The following is a 24,860-nucleotide window of genomic DNA, read 5'->3' on the forward strand; positions in this document are numbered from 1 at the left end:
TAATAATGCAGGCAAGTTAGGGGCTAAAATCATTTAAATGGTGAATACCCTAGGCAAGCAGGGCCCCCAAATGGAGAGTCCATTGCATTATGATTGTGCTAATGGGACCCATTATCCCACTCAACTAGCCAGTCTGTAGAAGGGCACCATTAATGCCTGAAGTAAATTGCTGACCTTCACTGAATCGGGATGTTAATACATTTGAGAAATGTACAATGCAACCTCTATTTAGGATATTTTAATGTTTGTTTAACCTCTGGAATTAATACAACTAAAATTTGTCCACACACATTAAATTATATGTTTGATGTAATCAATACTTTAGTAGCATCATAGCGTGCTTCATTTGGTCTATTATTTAATGCACTGCAAGCTTAGATGTAAATAGAAATTACTCATTTAATTTCTACAAAATGTTTGTTGGTCGCCTTTTCTGTTTTTTAGGAAGGAACTGAAAATTGAAGTACATCAGAATATCGCCTTCCTTATGAACTACATACCAGGCACAGCTGCACTTTCCACAAAGGTAATAACTAACTCAATGTCTGAGCAAAATGATTACATAATGCGTACACTTGTATTTTCACACCCCTCTTTACCTTTCAATAATGATATAATGCGTCAGTGTAATGTACCTTCTTTAAAACCTGTTTTTTAATGCAAGGCATGAGTAAGAAATTGGGTTACTGGTTGATTGGGGTGTGAGCCCAGGACAAACAGCAACCTCGTTTCTAATCAGGGTAAGGCACAACCAAATTAAGCTGTGCTTATACCCCGGGTAGCTTGGCACAGAGCAGTCAGGCTTAACTTAGAGGCAACGTATAAAGTATTTGCACAACACTTCAAACCGTAAAACAATGAAAACACACACAAAAGGCCCTACATTAGGTTAGAAAAATAGAGCAAAATTTAAGAAATAAAACAGTCAAACATGACATAAATCCAAACAGTAGAACTGGTGTTAATAATTTTTAAATAATAAAGTGTAAAATAGCACCTAAAAGCATAAAGCGCAAACTGAGGCTATCGGCCACACTAGACTGAGTCAAAGTCAAAAGTTTAGGCCAACCATGATGGAGCATGGGTCAGATACAGTCCCAGATCATTCCAGATGAAATTTCTCACATATTGTGGCAAGAGTCCCATCCGTATTAAAGAGGGTCGCAGGGAGCTAGGAGAGTGTTGCGGGTGGTTGTCGGTGTGATGCTAAGAACAGGCAATTGTCACTAACAGGTGGGCTGGTGCTTCGTGTTGGCAGTCCACTGAAGGCGGTTGATGTTGCTGTGCGAAGAGATGGGCTAGCGGCAGATTGTGCAGATTTTTGGTACGAGTGGCACGGTCTCAGTGCAGACGGGCCCGTTCGCGGTCACAAACAAAATCCCATGAGCTAGGCCTAGAGTCCAGACCCAGAGGGGCACCACTTGGGGGTCAGGAACTTGCGGTAGCTGGATTGGGGAGCCTTTTATGTCCCTGAGACCAGCAGACTACCCCTTTGAGTAAGTTTAGGGTCCCATGTTCAAGATAAACTTGAAGGCTCAGTTCTTTTTTCTCAGGCAAGAGGACACCAGGCAGCAGGTCAGCACAGTAGGGTGTCATCTCCTTTAGAGCAGCAGGCCAGCACAGTCCCAATCCTTGTAGCAGCACAGCAGTATCCACAGGTCTAGAAGTATACAGAAGAGTTGGTGTCTGAGGTCCAGTATGTCTACTCAGTTATGCCTTTGAAGTAGGGGAGAAATGGCAATTTAAAACTTCACACACAGGCTCTGCAGTGGCAGACCTGAGGAATGTTTAAAGGTCTGCTGAAATGGGTGGTACAATCAGTGCTGCAGACCCACTATTTTTTTTCAAACATATTTTTATTGGCATTTATTGTATTGACAAGGAAACAGACAGGTTACCAGCATTGCATGTGACATATTTCAAAATACTGTTTAGCAAAGCATAGGGGAATACTCCCCAATCAAATCATATATCTGTAGAACCATGAATAACATGTTATACAGTGGACTCTGTATCCCCAATACTTTCAGTAAAAGTCGTGTCAGTGCAACGCACTACTTGAGCCTATGAAATTATACAGTTTTCAAGAATAGTCAACCCAGCTCAGAAAGGGGTTGTAGAAATGCCTTCTGTTTGGTAACAAACAAGAGCTAAAACCAACAGTTATAACTAACTTGTGCAGGGGGGGAACATTGTTGTTCAGTAGTATGTTCTGGGGGAGTCGGTTCATAGGAAGGGGGGTGATGGGGAACTCTGGTTGTTCCCTGTCAGCATGCTATGCATTACACATCATGGGGTACACAAGAGAGGCCTGGAAGGCAATATGGGTAAGTGGAGATTGCCCTGTCCCTTCTCACCTACAAAGACCCTGCAATACCCAACTCCACTATCCTCCCTATGTACGGGCGTCTCCACAAGGGGTATCACACACATTAGGGTCCTAAGCCACATCTCTGCTCTCCTACTCAGGCCTATTCCCAACCTTGCTTATCTCTTCACCGCTATGTGCCTGCACCGGGTGTTCCCAGGCATCTAGGACATCCTTCCACTGCTCTGCCATGAGACGATGTCTCAATCCTTTTGACTCTTCCTTAATTAGGACTCTGCCCTCTGTAAACTACATCCCATTTCCAGGTCCCTATCACGGCCCATTGGCGGATTTCCAGGCCATTGCTTTCCTCTTTTTAACTAGGGCCATGGCCAGATAAATAAACCTATTTCACACCTTCCATTTGGGCAATTGGGCAAAAAGCCCCAGCAAGCATACTTTAATCTTGTAATCAAGTGTGCGCCCCAACAACATCTTATCATTGTTAACACTTCGTTCCAAAATGGACAAAACATGGCACAGGCCCAGGTCATGTGTGTAAAGTCTGCATCACTGTAATTACACCCCGGGCATCTACGTACTTCCCCACCAAGGCAACTTGAAGTCTATGGGGAGTCATGTAAGTCATATGCATGAAGTTGAACTGTTTATATTTCAACCTCTTATTTCGGGAAACCCTCTTAGGAGATGCTAGAATTCCACCCATTCCAAGTCATTGAGCTCAAACTGTCCTAGGAGGCCAGCGCTGTGTCAGAGCCCACCACTGCGTCCTTCAGAGAAATCAGGAGGTCATCTACATATAGGGAAATTACATGGTCACATCCATCCACCATCAGTCCCATCCCATCACCCCCCCTTGTCAGAAAAGTGCGGCCAGTGGCTCGATCGCCCGGGCAAAAAAAAAGGCAGACACAGGGCAACCGTGCTGTGTGCCGCGAGAAATCGCATACTGTGTGGATACCGTTTTACCGTCCTAAACCACGTCATGGAGGAAATTAATATAATATGTTCACCCACTTCACCCAACTATCTCCAAGACCCATACATCCTATGGTTTCAAATAAATAATCCAAACATATTGTGTCGAAAGCCTTTTCTAGTTCTATCTACAAGAGGGCTGCAGACCCACTAGTAGCATTACATTTACAGGCCCTGGACACATGTTGTGCCACTTTACTAGGGACTTATATGTAAATAAAATGTGCCAATTGGGGATAATAAGCCAATATGACCAAGGCAGGTATAGCAGAAGTAGCAGGGCAAGCTTTTATAACGCAATAAAAGCAAATTCATTAATGTAAGTGTGAGTGGCATTGGGGCTATGTGTGAGTATGACAGAGTACAAATGTACGAAATAGTGCAAGAAATATAGTGAGAATGTGTGTGAGTGAGTGAATGTATGTTATGCATGCATGTGTGCTGCTGGTCTGGCATACTAGAGGTTATTCTTGCCTTGTGGACGAGGGCACTAAGAGCATATGGATGGGATGTGTTACCTATGGCAAACTGCAGCCCCTGACATGCTTTTATTGATACACCATCATTGGCTGTGGGGACTCGAATTATGTAACTGAGAAAGCTTCTAACCCAATCATACCCAGCAGCAGGGACACAGAACATGCACCACCACACAAGGCCAAAGGCCTTAGCATTCATATAATATGTTCACCCACTTCACCCACCTATCTCCAAGACCCAAATATCCCATGGTTTCAAATAAATAATCGAAACATATTGTGTCGAAAGCCTTTTCTAGATCTATCTACAAGAGGGCTGCAGACCCACTAGTAGCATTACATTTACAGGCCCTGGACACATGTTTTGCCACTTTACTAGGGACTTATATGTAAATAAAATGTGCCAATTGGGGATAATAAGCCAATATGACCAAGGCAGGTATAGCAGAAGTGTAGTTCCTATTTTCCCAATAGGCTCTGCGCATTGGAATAATATAAACGATAGTTTAGACGTAGGACTGAGGTCGACTGGGTCTCTATTGAATATGTTAGACTTAATTTAGATTTGCCAGCTAGCTCAGAGGTCACTAGAAACTTTCTCGAATGAACAGGGAGGAGTGAACTTCCCTGGTTAGACAAGAAGGGATTCAGCTTCTGACAACCGCATAAACATGACAACTTTGCTCCCCCAGAATAAGGAGTATATCTCCAGAGTCGTGTGAAAACAATAGATAGCTATTTCACTCAGTTAATCGTGCATACTTAGTTTCACCAGAGTGCAGAGAAATAGAGAGACTGGCGTTTTCAATAAAAGGTGTTACTTATTGAGCAGTCTTCTTTCTCATGCAAGAGAAATGAATTGCCACAATTGCAATACTTGTTATAAAGTAAAGTGCGTACAGTAAAAGGAGTATTATGAAATAATACTGTAAAAGCATTGATATGGTTTCTGAGCCATATGATACTTAAAAGGTATAAAATATATACAGTTACATATAATGATAGAAGCTTGACTAAACGTACTCAACTGATGTTTCTAAATACGCCTACCCCAATGTACCTAACCTAAGCCCAGTACATGGGAAGGAGTAAATGAGCTGCAGTTTAAGTTAAGTTAGTTTTTGCCAAGAATCTGACTCAAGAATTCTCTAAGGATCTAATCAGCTCCGTACCTTGGTTTTAGAATGAAGGAGGTCTTGTATCTCGCTCTCAGGACTCGATCTCCCAGTAACCCGCAAGGGTGACTGGAAACAATGTAGCTGGATTTTCTCGGCAGGAGAAAAAGACAGCGTCTTTCTCAGTGCGTCAAAATGGAAGGGACGGCTTCCTTCGGCTGGGCTTTGGATAAGTAGATAGCCACTCTGCTCCACACCACCGTGTGTTGCTTAAGGCAAACGCTGGTATATTTATACCTGGAAGGTGCCGTGTTTGACGTAAGGTTGGACATAAGACGTCAATAAAAGATGTCACTAAGAACTGGCCTTCTTTCAGTGCTCGCAGGAGTTCTAGGACAAATAAAAAAAAAAAGCATGGGGAATTCCCAGGTTGCTGGAGGTTTGGTTTGTTGAAAGAACTCGTTGTGCTTTCTAGGAGTCTAAGGAAGTAGCCTTGCCGTATTTGGTTTGCATTGGCTATTACTAAATTTGGATTTGATTCTTATGCCTTTATAAGGGTATGATTTGTTATAACCACATAAGGGCATACATCGGGAATATTTTAATAAGGGTCCTAGATACGATCACAACACCCACTCCACGTATAATGTCCATCATTACTGAATACTAAGCAATATATAAACATATAGGTATGCATGTGTTGTCCAGCCCACCCTAAAATGCATTGAATGCATTTGAAATGGTATAGATACACGAAAATGAGTATTATACTGTACGCTTTCAAGCAGTGGTATCATTCAGATAATGCAAATTTAAATATCAGCTGAAAGTATTGCGAAAATTACATTTATGAAATGGCTCTTAATACAGAAGAGAAGGTTGAGACCATTTCATCACATATTTATACAAATTTGTAAATGTGCTAGAGGCTGATTCAAAATATTGTCTCTAGAGTCTCTTGGAATAGAAGCTCTGTTCTCTAAGAATAGTTTTACTTTAATCAGAGTACCTTGTGCCAATAAAAAAAAGTAAATATTTTGGAAGTTGGGAAAAATAATTTTTCTTTCAAGGGAAAAAAGTAGTTCCAAGTGTTTTTAGCAGTGTTGTTTATAAAAACTGGAGGCCGAATTCCGAGTTCAGGGAACAATGTGTGCTCGCTATTTCAATTGTTATTCTCGTTGTTAGGAGAGAACATTACCTCAGATAGACCAGCAAAAAATTTGTCTACCACAGTAGGTGAAATTTGGGGCAACGCTGAAAAATCAGAAATAGTGCATATATGCGATGCATTGCCATCATCGGTGTTTAGATCAGCAATGTTCACAGAAGGTTGTACCTGTGTGCTGCCGCTTTCATCTCATACTTCACCGCCACCTAATCGTAATGGTGAAGTCTCAACGAATGCCGTCATCAGAATCAGTAGCCGCTGGGGACAACACGTTGCGTGAGTCGTTACCGGACAAAGCAAAGCATCGACATCCATTGGTACTGTTGATGGTAGTGTAAGACAGACGTCCAACGCGCATTCTTCTCAGCATAGCAGACATCGAAGAACAGGTAAGATGCAATTTTGCTAGATCGGTCTGAATGAAAGAAACCAGGTAGTATTCAGATCCGAGGACCTTAGTGATACGGTCTTGGTATCATATTGCTAGGATCGTTTCTTCCATCGTAGCCTGAGTTTTGTCTGTGACTTGGCTTTCCATATCGAGCAGAAGGACCAAAAATAAAATTCCTGCTCCGAGTCCCAAAATAAGAGGCAGGCCACCGAAAAGAGTGTGCACAAAATTCGGGAAGATGCCCAGAACCGTTTCAAAAGGTGTTAACAGTCCTGAAAATATTGTCTTAAATATATGTGCGATGCCACTGGTATCTGACATGTTTAAAATTTGGCTTAACATTTCTACGAAATGCACGGGGCAGTTCGTCGATAATAGGGTATGTATCTCTGCCGCTGTCCTTGCAGCTTGCAGGTCATACGTCTCTTTGGACGAGGTTAAAGGCACAGTTGTCTGTAAAAGAATAGACTTCATTCTGCTTAAAGTATCAATTTGAATAGAAGAGATATTCACAGAAGGTCATAATGCCGCCTCCATGTCTGGATTGCTATTTGGATGCAATACTTGCATACAACAAATGACCCTGGAAGTAACGCTCACGAGATAGGGTTTTCCTGGCATCATGCCACAACAGCTGTGGTCACTTAATATAACGTAGCTACCATTGGAAAGATGTCTGGAAAAGGGCTCTATCTGTGTAGCTGGGGTACCGGGCAGATAGCATGAAAGGTTGTATGATGAACCTTTGCAAGATCCATGCAAGTTTATACCTTCGCATAGGAGTGTACCGCTCAGTGATGTTTTATAATTATTATACTAAGAAATACCTCTTTCTTTCTCCCACTCCAACATCTATGTGTATAAGGTAAATTCCAGGTTGATTTGATGTATCCTTTACCCAACCTTTCATACAGGCCTGCTGGTATATACTTTTGGCAGTATTGAAACTGAAAAGTCGTTATCAGGATTGTAATGGTGCCATGTATTATCCATTCAATGACAGGTCTTTCTGACATTGTCAATGGTAATCTCTCAAGTTTTTCAATGCTCAGCACCGTATAGTCTGCGCCTTTCTGTGCCAACGAGATTTGTCTATCAGTAAGGTTACAGATAGAAAATAATGACGTTATGTTGATTAGACGCCATGACACGTGACCGGAACAGAGGGTTTGTAACGTCCAGCCTAGCTGTACAATTGGACGCAATTGGGACTGACCATGTTGTAACATTATCATATCCTGTTCTATTATATCAGTAGCAGATGATACATGATGTCCAGTAAATAGATTTTGGAGGGCAGAGTTGTTAACCCATTGTCCACTACAGAAAGTGTTTTTTCCAAATTAATACGATCAATTTCTCGTATCTTTTCTGCAGCTTCAATTTGATTTAATTTCCAAGCTTCATTGTAAGCTGCGTATATACCGGCGTATATGAAACATTTTTGACACTGTTTGCGAGGTCCCAGTATGAAATCTTGCAAGTCAACATCTTCTTTAAGTAAAGTTAAGTGTTGCTTAATTTCGGGAAGTGTGGATCTTTGTAACCAGTCGAGGCATAGTTTTCCTACACTATCAGGCAGATGCATCAAAGAAAATACCGGGAGCAAACGGCCAGATTCTCAGAATCTGGCCGTTTGCTCCCGGTATTTTTGTATTTGGGATGCATCATCCCAAATGCAGATATCGCAATTTAAGGAATCTCTAAATAGCGATTCCTTAAATTGCTCTTGCATTTAAGGAATCCCAAAATGAGATTCCTTAAATGCAATGCATGAAACCCAAAAAAATAGCGATTTCGCTAATAGGGGGAGCAAATTACCATGAAGTTGAACTTCGTGGTAATTTGCTAAAACTTTGAATAATGCACTTTTGTGCATTATTCAAAGTTACATGTTGCGCACAAACATTCCCTTAGGGCATGTGTGTGTGTAACATTTGTGCACAGGTCCATTTCAGGGGTGCAACAGGGTGTCCTTTGGACACCCTGGCACCCTTGAAATAGTGGAACATTAGCGATTCGGTAATAGCTAATCGCTAATAAGGAATGGCTTTCCCATTCATTCCTATGGGCCTTTAGGCCCATAGCAATGAATGGGAAGGCCATTCCTTATTAGCGATTAGCTATTACCGAATCGCTAATAAGGAATCTTAAGGAATCGCTAATAATATTGCGATTCCTACATGCATCCCGTTTTGTGAGTCTTTAATAGCGATTCCTTAAAATTCGCTATTAAGGACTCGCAAAAAATAACTTTGATGCATCTGCCAGTATATGTTGTAATTATCCCTGGATGTTGTCTCTGGGAATATCTTGGGTCTGGCCTGTTCTGTTTGAACCCCTGTATTTTGTTCAGGAATCTATCATGACAGTTATTAGTGTCTGCGGGCCAGATCAACCATTTGTTCCAATCAGGAAGTGTTCTGGTTTGTTTTAAAATATAGGCCACGTCTAACCCTTCATCTGTAGTGGTGTTTCTATCAGGCATTGGCTTTGGTATAGACAGGTTGTTTAAATCTTTTATCTTGGCTAAACCAAGACAGGTTGTTTGCTGAATTGTGTAATTCAGGAACATTATTTGTTCTGGGATCATGCAGGCTCTGAACAATGCTTCTAAACCTTGTACCTGCCATTCTTTTGTACCCCAGATGGTTTTTCGTCTCAATGTTGTTTTTCCAAAATTCAAAACCAAATGTAGACATTTTTTCATAAAATATTTCAGAATAAATCAGTTTAGTGTTTGTCAACATGTTTTTCACTCCTGTCTTATTTAACCCCTTCCATGCTCATGACGAGCTCAGCTCGTCATGAGGCACAGTTGAGCTGTGCTGATGACGAGCTGAGCTCGTCATGACAGCAGCAAAATGGCAATTTCCAGCACAGGGGAAAAATAACCACAGCAGCGATGTGGTTAACATTTTAAAATAGAATGTTTCAGGATCAGTGACATTAAACCCCGAGAAGTATGGGGATTTCTCATAAAATGTTTTTGAACTGCCTTTTGGCGGAGTTGGACAATGTTCTCATTGATTATAACTGAAAACATTTCTAGGATTAGCACATTTATGCAGATAATGATGCCCAAAGTGGTTGAAACAGTACATTTCCTCATAATTCGACGAACCCTGTAAATAATCATGTGCTGTAAATTTTGCTGACATTTCTAAATCTGACTTCATATTATTAATATTTTCAAAGTCCCAATCATCAGAGAAAGTACTAGGTGATACAAAGTCACTTAAAGAAATCTTAAATTGTTGTGGATATTTCAAGAGCTCAACCGGGCCATAAATTTCATAGTCAGTTTTGTCCCAAGCTATACCACCAGGTATAGGGATGGCTGTGATGTTCACTGATGACAGTTCTCTTTTTTCAATGTATGATGATCTGTGTGGTTTCAGGACCAAGTTGATGTTCTGACTTGCTGTGTCCATTGTACTATATTTTCCATCAATAAATCTACCCAAACTGAAAACCAAGATGAGCCATAGAAGGAGGAAAAGTACGCCTAACACAATCCAAAATCTAATCCATTGTGAGTTTAGATATGTTTCTCTCAGTTGATGAAAGAGCTCTTTGATTTCTTTTTTAAAAGTTTTTGTTGCTGGCTTGTCTCCATGTTCACTTGGATCATTGGAAAAGTCATCAAAGTTGATAAAGTAGCCAGATGCAGTTCTGTCAATTGGTGGGATTGCTTGCCGGATTTCCATTGATCTTTGCATTTTCTTTTATTACCTTTGTATAGTCCGAGGCTACATCGTTGTAGACTGGTGTTTCTTGATGAACTGTTGCAATTTGGGTCTCAAGAGGCACAAGTTCCATGGCTTCTTTGCATAGTCCTTTTTTATTCACTAAAGGTTTATCAAATGTGATTAGTCTCTCAGTTTGAACCTCTTGGATTGTAGCAAGATTTGGTCTTCTGCTTTTTCTTGGGAGTCCACTGGGCCTACTACTTATTAATGGCCACATGGTTGTGGTTTCACCAGGTCGATTGATACAACTTGGTTCTCCTTTTTTCCAGCAAGGGGCGCTAGTACAACTGATCTTGTTCCGCTGACAGCTAAGACAGGTACTGCTTTTCTGTAAGAAGGCCCAAATTCCTTCTTCACCGCGATCTTTTCTCTGACCAGATCCCCAATCTTTGGAATCCAGACAGGTCTTGCTGGGACAGGTGGTTTTTCTTCAGTGGTAGTTGGCTTTAGCTTTTCGTTACTCAGACTTTTTCTTGTTTCATTTAAGTCTTGTAAAACAGCCAAACGATCTTTGATATCGAAGGCTTTCTGTTGCACCACTGAAGTCTGACAATCCAAGTCCTGAATGATCATTCTGGTACCAAATAAAAGTTCATACGGACTGATACCTCCTAGAGAATTTCTTGGCATATTATTAAGACTATGTTGGACACTTATTAGATGTTTGACCCACCCATCACCCGAACCTAATACCCTTGCTGTTATAGATTGCTTTATCTCCCGGTTTTTTCTCTCCACTACCGCATTTCCCTCAGGATGGAATGGACTAGAATACCGCAATGCAATGCCCATGCTGGCCATGGCCTCCTTGTAAGCCCGAGAGCTAAACGCAGGACCCTGGTCAGAATGTAGCATGCCAATTGCGTATGTGCTGATAAAGACTCGCAAATCATTTATAACAGTTCTGGCGTCAGCCGAGCGCTGGAGCCACATCCAAATGAATCTTGTCTTAATATTTATGGGACCGCATATGTCCGGTAGGACGTCTGCGCATAGATAGCCTGATGCTGTCTAATAGTGGTGTCTGGGTTGGTGTCTGGTCCGGTTCACAACTGCGATCTCTGTTGCAGTCCTGACAATTCATTGCAAATTTATAATTTTCTACGCTCATCCCCGGCCACCAGTATTGTGATTGTAATTCTATTAGAGATTTCAGGATCTCTTGGTGCCTCAGACCTAATCCTATGTGTGTTTCTTGTATCAAGAAGACTCTCCGGTCGGTGTCAGCGCTCCAGCGCAACTACACGCGAGCTTACCTGCTCGTCGGTCTGCCCTTCAGCCTGCCGGTCAGCATCCAGGGACCATCAGCCACACGGGACGGGAACCCAGAGCCTCCACCACCGCGCCTGCTGCCTGCTGTCTCCTCCCCCCGCTGCAGCCCTCTACCACCGGGTCTGCAGCTGTGCAGGGGGAGTAGAGACTACAAGACCCAGCAGCCTCCGCGACACGAGCGGAAGTCGCGTAGAGGCTTGGCGCCCGGAGGCGCTGCATAAGGGGCTGGCCTTGCTGGGGAGCGGGTGTCGGTGTCAGCGCTCCAGCGCAACTACACGCGAGCTTACCTGCTCGTCGGTCTGCCCTTCAGCCTGCCGGTCAGCATCCAGGGACCATCAGCCACACGGGATGGGAACCCAGAGCCTCCACCACCGCGCCTGCTGCCTGCTGTCTCCTCCCCCCGCTGCAGCCCTCTACCACCAGGTCTGCAGCTGTGCAGGGGGAGTAGAGACTACAAGACCCAGCAGCCTCCGCAACACGAGCGGAAGTCGCGTAGAGGCTTGGCGCCCGGAGGCGCTGCATAAGGGGCTGGCCTTGCTGGGGAGCGGGTGTCGGTGTCAGCGCTCCAGCGCAACTACACGCGAGCTTACCTGCTCGTCGGTCTGCCCTTCAGCCTGCCGGTCAGCATCCAGGGACCATCAGCCACACGGGACGGGAACCCAGAGCCTCCACCACCGCGCCTGCTGCCTGCTGTCTCCTCCCCCCGCTGCAGCCCTCTACCACCGGGTCTGCAGCTGTGCAGGGGGAGTAGAGACTACAAGACCCAGCAGCCTCCGCGACACGAGCGGAAGTCGCGTAGAGGCTTGGCGCCTGGAGGCGCTGCATAAGGGTCTGGCCTGCTGGGGAGCGGGTGTCGGTGTCAGCGCTCCAGCGCAACTACACGCGAGCTTACCTGCTCGTCGGTCTGCCCTTCAGCCTGCCGGTCAGCATCCAGGGACCATCAGCCACACGGGACGGGAACCCAGAGCCTCCACCACCGCGCCTGCTGCCTGCTGTCTCCTCCCCCCGCTGCAGCCCTCTACCACCGGGTCTGCAGCTGTGCAGGGGGAGTAGAGACTACAAGACCCAGCAGCCTCCACGACACGAGCGGAAGTCGCGTAGAGGCTTGGCGCCCGGAGGCGCTGCATAAGGGGCTGGCCTTGCTGGGGAGCGGGTGTCGGTGTCAGCGCTCCAGCGCAACTACATGCGAGCTTACCTGCTCGTCGGTCTGCCCTTCAGCCTGCCGGTCAGCATCCAGGGACCATCAGCCACACGGGACGGGAACCCAGAGCCTCCACCACCGCGCCTGCTGTCTCCTCCCCCCGCTGCAGCCCTCTACCACCGGGTCTGCAGCTGTGCAGGGGGAGTAGAGACTACAAGACCCAGCAGCCTCCGCCACACGAGCGGAAGTCGCGTAGAGGCTTGGCGCCCGGAGGCGCTGCATAAGGGGCTGGCCTTGCTGGGGAGCGGGTGTCGGTGTCAGCGCTCCAGCGCAACTACACGCGAGCTTACCTGCTCGTCGGTCTGCCCTTCAGCCTGCCGGTCAGCATCCAGGGACCATCAGCCACACGGACGGGAACCCAGAGCCTCCACCACCGCGCATGCTGCCTGCTGTCTCCTCCCCCCGCTGCAGCCCTCTACCACCGGGTCTGCAGCTGTGCAGGGGGAGTAGAGACTACAAGACCCAGCAGGATCCGCGACACGAGCGGAAGTCGCGTAGAGGCTTGGCGCCCGGAGGTGCTGCATAAGGGGCTGGCCTTCCCGCGTCGCGGGTCCGCGCGCGGGGCCGTGCCCGGGGCTAAGCCCGGGCAAAGGGCGGGCCCTCTGTGGCCCTTAGAGGCCTGAGGAGACTGGGCTGGGCACTACCCCCTGGCCAATTTCGCACTGACCACCAAGGTACTACGTTTTGTGATTTAAAACATATTGCAAATGGCTCCAACTGTATCCAAACCCACCACCAAGAACATGGTTAAAAAAACGCCTATTAACACACGTTCTGTTGCAAGGACCACCGCCCAAACTAAAACACCGTTACCAACGCTAACTGCTATTGATCGCATGCTTCAACAGACAATCGTAGTGGTAGCAAATGCCATCGAAAACACTGAGAGACGACTGTCTCTACCACCTAGCGCCTGCCTAATCCACCGCACACCACAACCTGTTGACAGCACTGTACATAACATTACCATGACAGCATTATCAAATGACTCCATTCTGATGCAATCTTACACAGGCCTTCCTGGAACTGTGCCCCCTCCCACAGAAGACCCTCCCACATCCCCCACAATATTCCAAGATAGGGACAGTCGTCTGTCCCTAACCCCTAATCTACAGATCAATGCTACACCACCCGAGGAACTGGGCCCTAGTATTGCGCCTAGCGCATCATTGATTACCTGCGACAACGCAGATACCATTCATACAATAGATCTAGCCAACAATAGCAGCGACAATAGTACAACCAACCATGGCACTGCCCATCGTAGATCCAGACGCACTCATATTAGGAAATTACCGGCTCCTTTTAGGGGATGTATGAAACAAAAGGGTAAAAGAAAGAAGATCCTTTTACCAACACCCCCCATAGAACAATCTAATGGAAGTGTACAATCAGTGCCAAATCCAGGACCTGCAGTTAATATGAAGTCTATACTGGTTCAAATCATGGATGCTATGAAGCTCCTCATTGCTCCCCTAAACGACAAACTTGAGCAAATAGGTAAAAAGGTGGAAAATCTGGAAAAACTGGGCCTAGCCAAATTAGACATCCTTGAACACCTAGGCCCACAAACTACACAAACTACCCAACCCATCCCAAATGTACCGACCGTGAATAAGGCCAATACGACTGTCCATACCGTATCTAAACCACAGGCTCCACCAGTGAGAAATACGAATCCCCCAGCATCTACCGGTAAAACTACAAATTTACAAAGTAGCGTCACCAACGGCCCATCTTCATCCACCTCTCACAGAGTAACTGGGGAGGTGCCCAAGGACTATACCCCAGTAAGCAGGAACCCACCGGCGCGTAGCTACTATAATAATATTATCCCCGCCGTGATCAATCTCCCACCAGAAAGCAGGCCTTTTGTAGCAATCCTTGCCAACGTACCAAAACTCAAACCCTCCCAATTCGAAAACAGCGAAACCCTTAAAAACAAAATTTTACACTGGCTTGTCCATAATTGTGGTTTCCCCTTAAGTGGTGAGGCCAGATTATTTCAACTCAAAGGGTAGGGTGGGTGGGCCCTAGCAAAAAGGAAATAAACGGGGACTGTGTAATTATAAATTACAAAACCACTGAATGGGCACGAGATTCCATCCTGAACGCGCCCATCCCTTCTGACAATGACTACAACACAACCCTGTTTCCTTTGGATTACTTTTATAGAAATCTGGTGGGGTTCAAGACTCCGGTGCAGAATTTTAAACATCCCAGAGCAACTAATACACCTTACCCACTTGCACAGCAGGCACCTGTACAATTAGCCGGGTATCCTTCGTACCCTTCGACCCCTCATGTCTTTAGCAATCAGCATGTTCCACAACCACCTATGGAATTGTACAGAATGCCTAACCCCAACTACCTTAATTACCACAATACAATCGGGTCTGGAAATAACATCTTTGGTCAATTCGCTGTTCCAACATCAAACAGATTCCAGGTATTCAACTCCCTAGATGAAAACGACTGACTCTCGAATACACTTGTCGGAGAAAGTGAATCCCATATAGACACTTCTGCTATAAGTTCAAACAATCTAACCATGACAGTCAACACCACTTGCATTTGCCCGGTTGAAATCCCTCCTGCAAATGAACCTCCCATAGAGAACCCTATAATCAGCCCTAACGACCTGTCTACGATAGTTAACAGCACCTGTACTGTTGTAAACCACCTGGGCGACCAAATACCACCGACAGCCACAACAGAAATTATTCCATCTCATGTATCCAGGGAAGGTTCATTGAGGGTTATCACGTGGAACATAGCGGGCCTAGCTTCCAAAGTAAACACACCCGCATGGGATGACTTTCTCAAACAAGGCTATGACATCATATGCCTACAAGAAACCTGGGACAGAGCTGAAATATATGTCGAGGGATATACCTCCTTTAACGTGCTGGCTGTGGCTTCGCAGGCTGGTCGAGCCAAGGGGGGGTTAGTGACCCTGCTATCCACAACATTGACCGAGTTCTGGGTCAGTAACCATGCAGTTTTGGGAGATTATGCTTCCGTTTTGCACGTGGCCCATAATGGACATAAAGACTTAATAATAGTGAACTTCTACAACAACATCGTCGGCCATAGACAGGGGTTGTTCATCTCTGATATCGAGCAGGCCATCGATGCAATGTTATCAAGCTCCTCCAAACCAGCTGTAATCTTGTGGGCCGGAGATTTTAACATCAAAACATGCACTTATGCACCTAAGGGGGCTTGCGGCCATAGGGAGGAATACTCAGGAAGGGAAACCACATGTGTTTTCAATCATTTTCCGCACAACATCCTAGGCAGTGCCTTGAATAACCTATTGGCCAAATATGATCTGGAACTTCTTGAATGTAACACGAATGCAAACAATGTCAGATGTCCAACATTCCACGGAAGGAATAGCCAATCCTTTATAGACCACATCATCGTATCCAGCTCTGCAACATATATAAATGTCTGGGTAATTGAACAAACGGTCAGTGACCACAACAGTGTATCTGTCGAATTACTGGGCTGGGGGTCAAAAAGGAACTCCTATGGTCAACCTATTCAGAACATCTCCGTAGGAAGGCCAAATGGGATGAGGGTGAAATGGACAAAAGTTGACCCTGCTAAAATTGTCACCAATGTAATTACTAACTGCTATGGAGAAGTGGAGTACTGTCTATCCCCAACACCATGCCCAGAAACTTTGCTGTTTAAATTTCTAATTATTACACAAACCGTCGAGAAATCACTGACACGCAAATCACGGGAGCCAAGAAAAGTTAAGACAGTGTGGTTTGATGATAATTGTGCCCAGTCACTAAAAAGGCTAAAAATTTCGCTAGATGCCAAACCGAGAGACCCCTGTAAGATAAGGGAAGAGCGTTACAATTACAAAATCGCACTAGCCACTCGGAAGAGAGAACTACAGGACGATGCATGGGCTAAATTAGATCAGGCTGCGGAAACAAAAGACCATAAACTCTTCTGGGACACTGTAAACAGCCCATTCTTAAAGAACGACAACATTCCCGAACTTACTTCGCATGTCAGCTGTCAAGACTGGATTATACACTTCACTGGGATTTTTAACTCTGATTGTACCTTTGATTGTACTTTGGCCCCAGATCCTAATGTTCTAACTGTAATGCCAATCAATTTTAAATGGGAGAAATTATTGTTTTCAGTATCTTTAAATGAGGTGCGGGATGCTATAGAGAAAAGCAAGGGGGGGAAAGCCCCGGGCCCAGATGGGGTCCCTGTGGACTATTTTAAATCCAAGATTGATTTATGGGCCCCTATTTTAACACGCTATTTCAATGCTGCTATTGAGGACGAGCTACCTACCTCATGGGGTCAATCTATTTTGGTGCCACTTTTCAAAAAAGGTTCAAGGGCTGAAGCACGTAATTATCGCCCAATTTCCCTTTTGGACTCGTCACTAAAAATACTGAGTCGCGTGCTTCTGGGAAGATTAGAGTCCTGGGTCGAGGACAAAAATGTCCTGTCACCAATCCAGTACGGGTTCCGTAGGGGCATAGGAACCATGGAGCCGTATGTGAACCTTGAGCTTATCATCGGCAAGTACACAAAAGCAAAGGAAGGGAATTTGTTCATGTGCTTTGCCGATCTAAGCTCAGCGTTCGATCTAGTGGAACACACACTGCTCTGGCCAACATTACTTGCTATGGGCGCACCCCCCGAAATCATCCATTTGCTGGCCAGAATGTATAGCAGCTTATCAAGTAAAGTTAGATTCGGACCAAACGGAGAATGCACCCCCTTTTTTTAAATAGGCAGAGGGATTAGGCAAGGGTGTGTCCTCGCACCCTTGCTGTTCTCCCTTTTTATAAACCAGGTCGACCAGTCCCTACAAGAGTCTTTTGCTGACGCCCCTATGATAAATGGTAAACAAATACCCGTCCTCTTATACGCGGACGACGCGGTCCTGATTTCCAGGACTGCGAACGGGCTCCAAAAGCTAATCGACAAATTTAATGTTTTTATTAAGGGCAGAAAGCTTAAAATTAATAAGGGCAAGACTATGACTATGACCTGTGGAAAGAAACTAAAGAAAAGTAAGTCATTCTTCCTTGATGGGGATAAACTTGAGTCTGTGCAACATTTCTGTTACTTAGGCATTACTTTCTCAGGGGATGGGAGATGGGTAAACGAGCAATCCTGTATAGGCATGAAGATGATTAGAAATACAAACTGTATCTTCAGATTCGCTTCCAAACTAGGGGGGCGTAGAATAAGGGAGATGATTTCTATCTATAATTCCAGGTGCATGTCCTCTGCTCTATACGGAGCAGGGATATGGGGATATAACTCGCAGATCGCCCTCTCCATTCAGCAGGAAGAAAACAAGTACCTTAAACGCTTATTATGTCTTCCTGCTTCAGCATCCAACAAAATCATTCATAGGGAGCTGGGCATACACCATGCCACAGACTTGATTGCACTACGCCCCCTCTCCCTCTGGCGATCCATTTGGGCTAAAGATGAAACCAAGTTTACCCAGGAAGTAATTTTAGACTGCATTAAATTGGACCAGCACTTAAAAATCCCTTGGCTAAAACACATTTTCCACTGGTATAATTCCCTTTTTGGTCAGGATATTTTCAAAGACACCCCAACAGAATCAGTTCTAACGAAGCGTGACCTTAAATCCACCTATATGGATCATGCAAAAGGGATTAGAATGAAGGGGTATGCTACACAAAGTACTTTTAAATTGTACCTGGAATATAATTTAAGCACAGGATTCCCATCATACCTTACATTTGTCAGTATTAACTCCCATCGCTTCGTTCTGGCACGCCTGAGGCTGGGTATAGTCCACCATCTGGTGGCCTTCCCTACTGTAAAGAAGCCGGGGTCTTGCCCGTGCCCATGCGATGGGAAATCCAAACAGAGTATCTGCCACTTTTTACTACTTTGTAACTTTTATACTGGTTTTAGAAAGTTTTACCTAAAGCAACTATTTTTAGAATATAGTACGTGTGATATAAGAGCTGCAATGCAACTGTTGTTTGACCTGTCGTCCCCTAATGTGTGTTACCGTGTAGCCACCTATGTTCTTAAATGCATCGGGCACAGGAAATCAATCATTATATGATCTCAGTTGGAAAAGACACCTATTGACCAACTGTGAGTTACTGCCAAACCTTTTGCATTTCTCTTATACATGAACTTTGGTTATTATTATGTTTTTAGATCCGGGTATCGATTGTTCCCTTGGTTCTGTACCTCTCTGGACTTATGCTTTTTAAATTTCTTGTACATAATTGCTGCTAAACTACGTAAGAGATTTTATAGACATTGCACTTTAGTTATCCTTGCATATTTTTGCACATACTATTGCACTTTATGCCCAGCTCAGGCCTCTCTCCGACTTGTACTACCTCACTTGGCATGTTTTGCACTAAATTTTAAAATTGCTGCTAAATACAACGTTCAATTTTTGCATATTTTGCACATACTATTGCACTTTATGCCCAGCATAGGCCTCTTGTTTAGTACCATCCCATTTGCATGCTCTGCATCAAACGTTTAAAACGGCTGCTACATATAAGTGATTATTCTACTGTATATAAATGTGATATGCTTTGCACTAAATTGCTAAATTGCTGTTAAATACTACGTCCAATTTTTGCATATTTTGCACATATTACTGCACTTTACGTCCAGCATAGGCCTCTTGTTTAGTACCATCCCACTTGGCATGCCTTGCACCAAACGTTTAAATTGACGCTACATATAGTGATTATTTTCTACTGTACATAAACGTGATATTTTGCAGGTTTTTAACTTGATTGGCTGAATTAATGTAATTGTTTTTAGCAAGTTTCATCATTCTTTAATCTTTTATAAAAGTGACTTCAATTGCATTCATGAATGTTGCTATATGGTTGTACCTGTACAAACCGAATAAAGCATTTTGAAACTGAAACTGACTCTCCGGTTCGTGTTTGGAATTACTCTATCCCCACTCCAGGGATTTGAGCAAACGGAACGGAGTTCGCATCAATTATGTATGTATTGCCGAGTGGATAGTTTAGAGGTAATGCCGCATAATTGCCTTCCAGTGAGGCTTTTACAGCAAGCAGCGTTTCGCCATCTATTTGTTTTTTCGTACGCTTTTATATAGCTATGGAAGCTGAGAGATCAGCTGCTGCTGTGGCTCTGTCAGCCAATGAATTCCCTGCAGCGTGAACGCCATCACGTTGAAGACTCTGCGTATGTATCACGTGAGTCTTTTGTAGTTCTTTCTACAAAAGAACTACTTGTTCCCATAGTTTTTTATGTTTTATTGTGGCACCTGTCTCATCTTTGTAACCATTTTTTATCCAGGTCTGCATGGAATTATTGTAAGATCGGACGCAGTAATCTGAATCGCACACTATTAGTGTCGGGAATTCGCGATTGGCATTTTCAAGCGCCATCTTTAAAGATCTTATTTCAGCTCGCTGAGCTGTACAGTTTCTGAGCGATTCAGTTTTAGTGACCATCGGTCTGAATTTACCTAAGCGCCAGCGACCTTTAACAATCGCGCACGCTGCATTGTAAATATGTTTTTCCACAACGTAGTGTTGTGCAAATCTGTCCGTGTAGATTACACAGGTGTACTGTTCGAGGGGCAGAATTTCGATCAGCAGAGGACATTCATTTTCATATTCCAGATATTCTAGTTTTTTCATTTTCGGATCAATTGCGAAGTGTGTCACGTCTTCTGTTGCAAGAGAAGTTTCCCATTTTATCCATTTTGGATCTAGAGCTTTAGCATTAAGATTGCCTGGTATTGTTACCGCCTCAAGGGCTGATACAGCTGTTAAAACAGATATCCTTTTTCCCTGGGCTAGGGCTCTTTCTTTTGCTACAGAAGTTTGAACCGCAGTTAGAATTTTTTCAGTAGAACTAAATTTAATTTCAGTTTGGGTGTACAAATGTGATTTGTAAGCTATTGGTACAGTTTCTCCATCATTAGAGGTCAGGTATGTGACTCTGCATCTTCCTGGGATGACTCGGATTACAAGGTTGCGTTCATTAGCGCGTGCTTGCAGGTTTGTTTTAGTTAACATGTCTGTCTGTAATGATCTTAAAATTTCTGTGTGTTTTTGAGTCCAATTAATTGGTTTAAAATCAGGTTTTATTAGTTCGTAGAGAGGTTAACCCTCTCTGCATAATTTAGAATGTATGTTCTTCTGAAATTCAGGAAACCTAGTATTGATTGTAAGTTTTTCAGCATTTTTGGAGCTTGGAGTACTGCACACTTCTCTAAGAAGTTGTCTGCTAAGCTTTTGCCTTCACTTGATAATTCATATCCTAAAAATAGGACAGTTAGATGGGCAATTCAAGTATTAAGGTGTTCACTCTTTTCAAGTGAGTCTCCAGGTCATCGTCTGTAAGATAGATGTCATTGACATAGGATAATGCCTCATCATCATACATTTGTAATAACTCTGTTACCGTGGCCGAAAATAATCCTGGGCTGTTCTTGAATCCCTGTATTTTTGGGTCCCCATGCTAGAGAAAGCGGTCAAATATCTGCTTTCAGGTGCTATGTTTTGACAGAAGAAACCATTTGAAATATCTAATGTTGTTTTATATTTTTTGCGCACAATGTTATTCATTAGTGCTGCACTGTGTGAGTTTTGTACTGCAAAAGTTTTACAGCAGGAGTTTAGATGTCTGTAGTCCAAAACTAGACGATATGATTGTTCATTTGTGAGGTGCATGTTTCAATCACCCCCTGATATTCAAGTTGGCCTAAAATTTCTTTTACTTGTTTTTTAGCTTCTTGCTTAACAGGATACTGCCTCTGTGCAGTAGGTTGATTTTTTAACTGGCTTTTATGGTGAGGAGAATCCTCATCCCATCCTACATGATTTTTATATAATGCAGGGGCTTGGGCCACTGCCCATTTTCGAGCAAGTGTGTATTTTTTATGAATTGGAATGTGATTTGAGAAGGCAGGCATAATCATTTCGTCGCCATGTGGGCACTCCCTGACAAACTCTGGTGGCCAGTCTTTCTCTGCTAGAAGGATATGATAGCCTTTAGATAGATTCTCCCAAAAGAGACCTTTTCTTTTCCTAGTGTTATCTCTCTCTATACATAATGATATTTCATTTAGTTTATGGGGCACGCTCACTCGAGTGTCTGCAGTTTCCACTTGAATGTATTCATTCGTGTCCACTGTCTCCAGAAGATTCTTCAGGATCTTGCGAGCTATGTTCACTTCTGCTGCGCTGTCTAGCATTGTCTGGGCCCACTCTCCGTTTTTCAGTTGTGTCCTCAGGATTATCGGCATGTTTTATTTTAATACTGGCTACCTTCTTGCTGGGAAATTGTACTTTTTTACTTTGATGAACAGGTTCTTTGTCTTTGGACTTGACGTGCTCTTCTTTATGTTCTGACCGTCCTCTTCTTTCCTATTTCTTTGATGAAGTCTGAAAAGATCAAAAGGAACATGTATCAATATCTTGATATCTGTCAGGTTTTTTCAAATTGTCTCTATTTCTAAGGTTGTATCTTTTTTCAGAGGGCTCCCTTTGAGGAGACTTTCCACCCTCTTCTGGAGATCTATTTCTTCGTTGGGGAGACCTTCCACTGGACTTAAATTGTTTTTCTCTGGGAGTGGTTTGTTTGTTACCCTCCCACTTCTTTTTTTGAGAATTGAGATTATTTTTAATAAAAGTTTTTTCAGGATTTTCAATTAGATGGGGTTTTACTGGTTTACCACCCAAACTATCTCTGCCTAATTCTTCATAGGATTTTTCAATTATTTTAGCAAGCTCAAAAGGTTGGTCTGTTATATCTGTCTCTTTCAATTTTTGGCGGATTGCCACACATGCTGCTTCTCCTTTTATGTTAGCTAATAATATAGCTGAGACCTCTTTCAGTAATTTCATACCCAGAGTTAAAGCAGGTTCTGGACCGTATTCATTTTGAATCTGTCTTAGTACATCTGGTATAACCGCCATGGACGGAACACTATGTGTTTTTGTGTAGATAGAAGCAAAGACTGTGCCCCAAGTGTCACAGTCCTCCACATGTGGTGTGATCCCCATAGGGAGACAGATACTCAGAATTCTGTGTTTTTCGTGAGGGTTAGTATCAGGAAATACTGCCTCTATCTGAGTGATTTTTTGAGCTAACCAGAATGGAATTTGTTCCCGTTTTGCAGGTGTTTTACCAAGACATGATTGTATATTCTGTGGTGTAATCTTGTTTGTGTCCCCCTGTTGAGGGGTGTTTTGTGGAAATTTTAATTGTAGGTTGGACTGTTGAAGTCCGCATGACATATTGAACCAATTGTCTATGAATTTTAATTAGTTGTTGTTGCTGAACTAAAAGTTCTCCGTCTGACATTGCTTCAATGTCCGGCTGTGGAGTGTAGCTGGCTAGAACCGGCCATGTGGCTCCTGGTTTACCTAGTGGACCGAGCCTGGTAATGAGATTTTGATGTTTTAGGGTGCCATTAAACAGGAGCAGGTGCTCTTGGTATGTTAGTGGAATTTCAACTTCCTCGAAAGGAGAGTATTCCGCTGGAGATTCCGCTATTTTGTAAAAGTGGAACTCATGTGTTACAGCATGTGCTGCTGGAAAATTTATCCAGGAATAGAATACCTCTGTCTTCCAAAATTCATGTGCCTCTACCACAAATATGACTGTACCACCTCTTGATGATACTCCATTTTCTATAAGTTTTATAGTTATGGTTTTTCTTATATTGACCGGGATGATTATTGCATCATGGTCGTTATCTCGGACAAGTGTGTTGTCCGCTGCGAGTTGAACTGCCAAAGCAGCTCTCTCCCTTTCATCCTCACTCTCGGTCATTTTACTGACTGAAAGTTTTGCAGAGCAATTTTTGAGGAAACAAAGATTAGGTGCACAATATTTTGGAACACTGTATCCTTCAACGTTGACTATACCGTAAACTAATACATAGGATTCTTATCCTACTAAGTTCCGGCGGATATTAACCTTTCACCAACTCCAGACGTCTATTGGAGTTTTTACGGGAAAAAGGGGTCTGTGTGAAAAAGCACGACTGAGTTACTCTAGTATCTTGCGTTAGATTATCGCCTTACCAAACGTTGGGCGCCATGTAGTGTAGTTCCTATTTTCCCAATAGGCTCTGTGCATTGGAATAACATAAACAATAGTTTAGACGTAGGACTGAGGTCGACTAGGTCTCTATTGAATATGTTAGACTTAATTTAGGTTTGCCAGCTAGCTCAGAGGTCACTAGAAACGTTCTCGAATGAACAGGGAGGAGTGAACTTCCCTGATTAGACAAGAAAGGAATCAGCTTCTGACAACCTCATAAACATGACAACTTTGTTCCCCCAGAATAAGGAGTATATCTCCAGAGCCGTGTGGAAACAATAGATAGCTATTTCACTCAGTCAATCGTGCATACTTAGTTTCACCAGAGTGCAGAGAAATAGAGAGACGGGCGTTTTCAATATAAGGTGTTATTTATTGAGCAGTCTTCTTTCTCATGCAAGAGAAATGAATTACCACAATTGCAATACTTGTTATAAAGTAAAGTGCGTACAGTAAAAGGAGTATTATGAAATAATATTGTAAAAGCATTGATATGGTTTCTGAGCCATATGATACTCAAAAGGTATAAAATAGATACAGTTACATATAATGGTAAAAGCTTGACTAAACGTACTCAACTGGTGCTTCTAAATACGCCTACCCCGATGTACCTAACCTAAGCCTAGTATGTGGGAAGGAGTAAATGAGCTTCAGTTTAAGTTAAGTTCGTTTTTGCCAAGAATCTGACTAAAGAATTCTCTAAGGATCTAATCAGCTCCGTACCTTGGTTTTAGAATAGAGGAGGTCTTGTATCTTGCTCTCAGGACTCGATCTCACAGTAACCCGCAAGGGTGACTGGAAACCCTGGAGCTGGATTTTCTCGGCAGGAGAAAAAGACAGCGTGTTTCTCTGTGTGTCAAAATGAGAGGGCCAGCTTCCTTCGGCACTCGCATCAACTGGGCATCGGATAAGTAGATAGCCGCTCTGCTCCACACCACCGTGTGTTGCTTAAGGCAAATGCTGGTATATTTATACCTGGAAGGTGCCGTGTTTGACGTAAGGTTGGACATAAGACGTCAATAAAAGATGTCACTAAGAACTGGCCGTTCTTTCAGTGCTCACAGGAGTT

General features: G+C 43.6%; 1 protein-coding gene across 1 annotated transcript in view; it reads left to right on the plus strand.

Annotated features, from left to right (window-relative positions):
- APOLTP (apolipoprotein lipid transfer particle homolog) overlaps nt 1-24,860 on the plus strand; it is a 1,141,779-nt gene that overhangs the window by 788,323 nt on the left and 328,596 nt on the right. Inside the window, exon 50 of the mRNA XM_086941409.1 lies at nt 445-526. Within this exon, the coding sequence (XP_086797535.1) occupies nt 445-526 (82 nt within the window). The remainder of the gene's footprint in view (nt 1-444; nt 527-24,860) is intronic.

The sequence above is a fragment of the Lissotriton vulgaris genome, chromosome 10, assembly GCF_964263255.1.
Source record: "Lissotriton vulgaris chromosome 10, aLisVul1.2, whole genome shotgun sequence".
Classification (NCBI taxonomy): Eukaryota; Metazoa; Chordata; class Amphibia; order Caudata; family Salamandridae; genus Lissotriton; species Lissotriton vulgaris.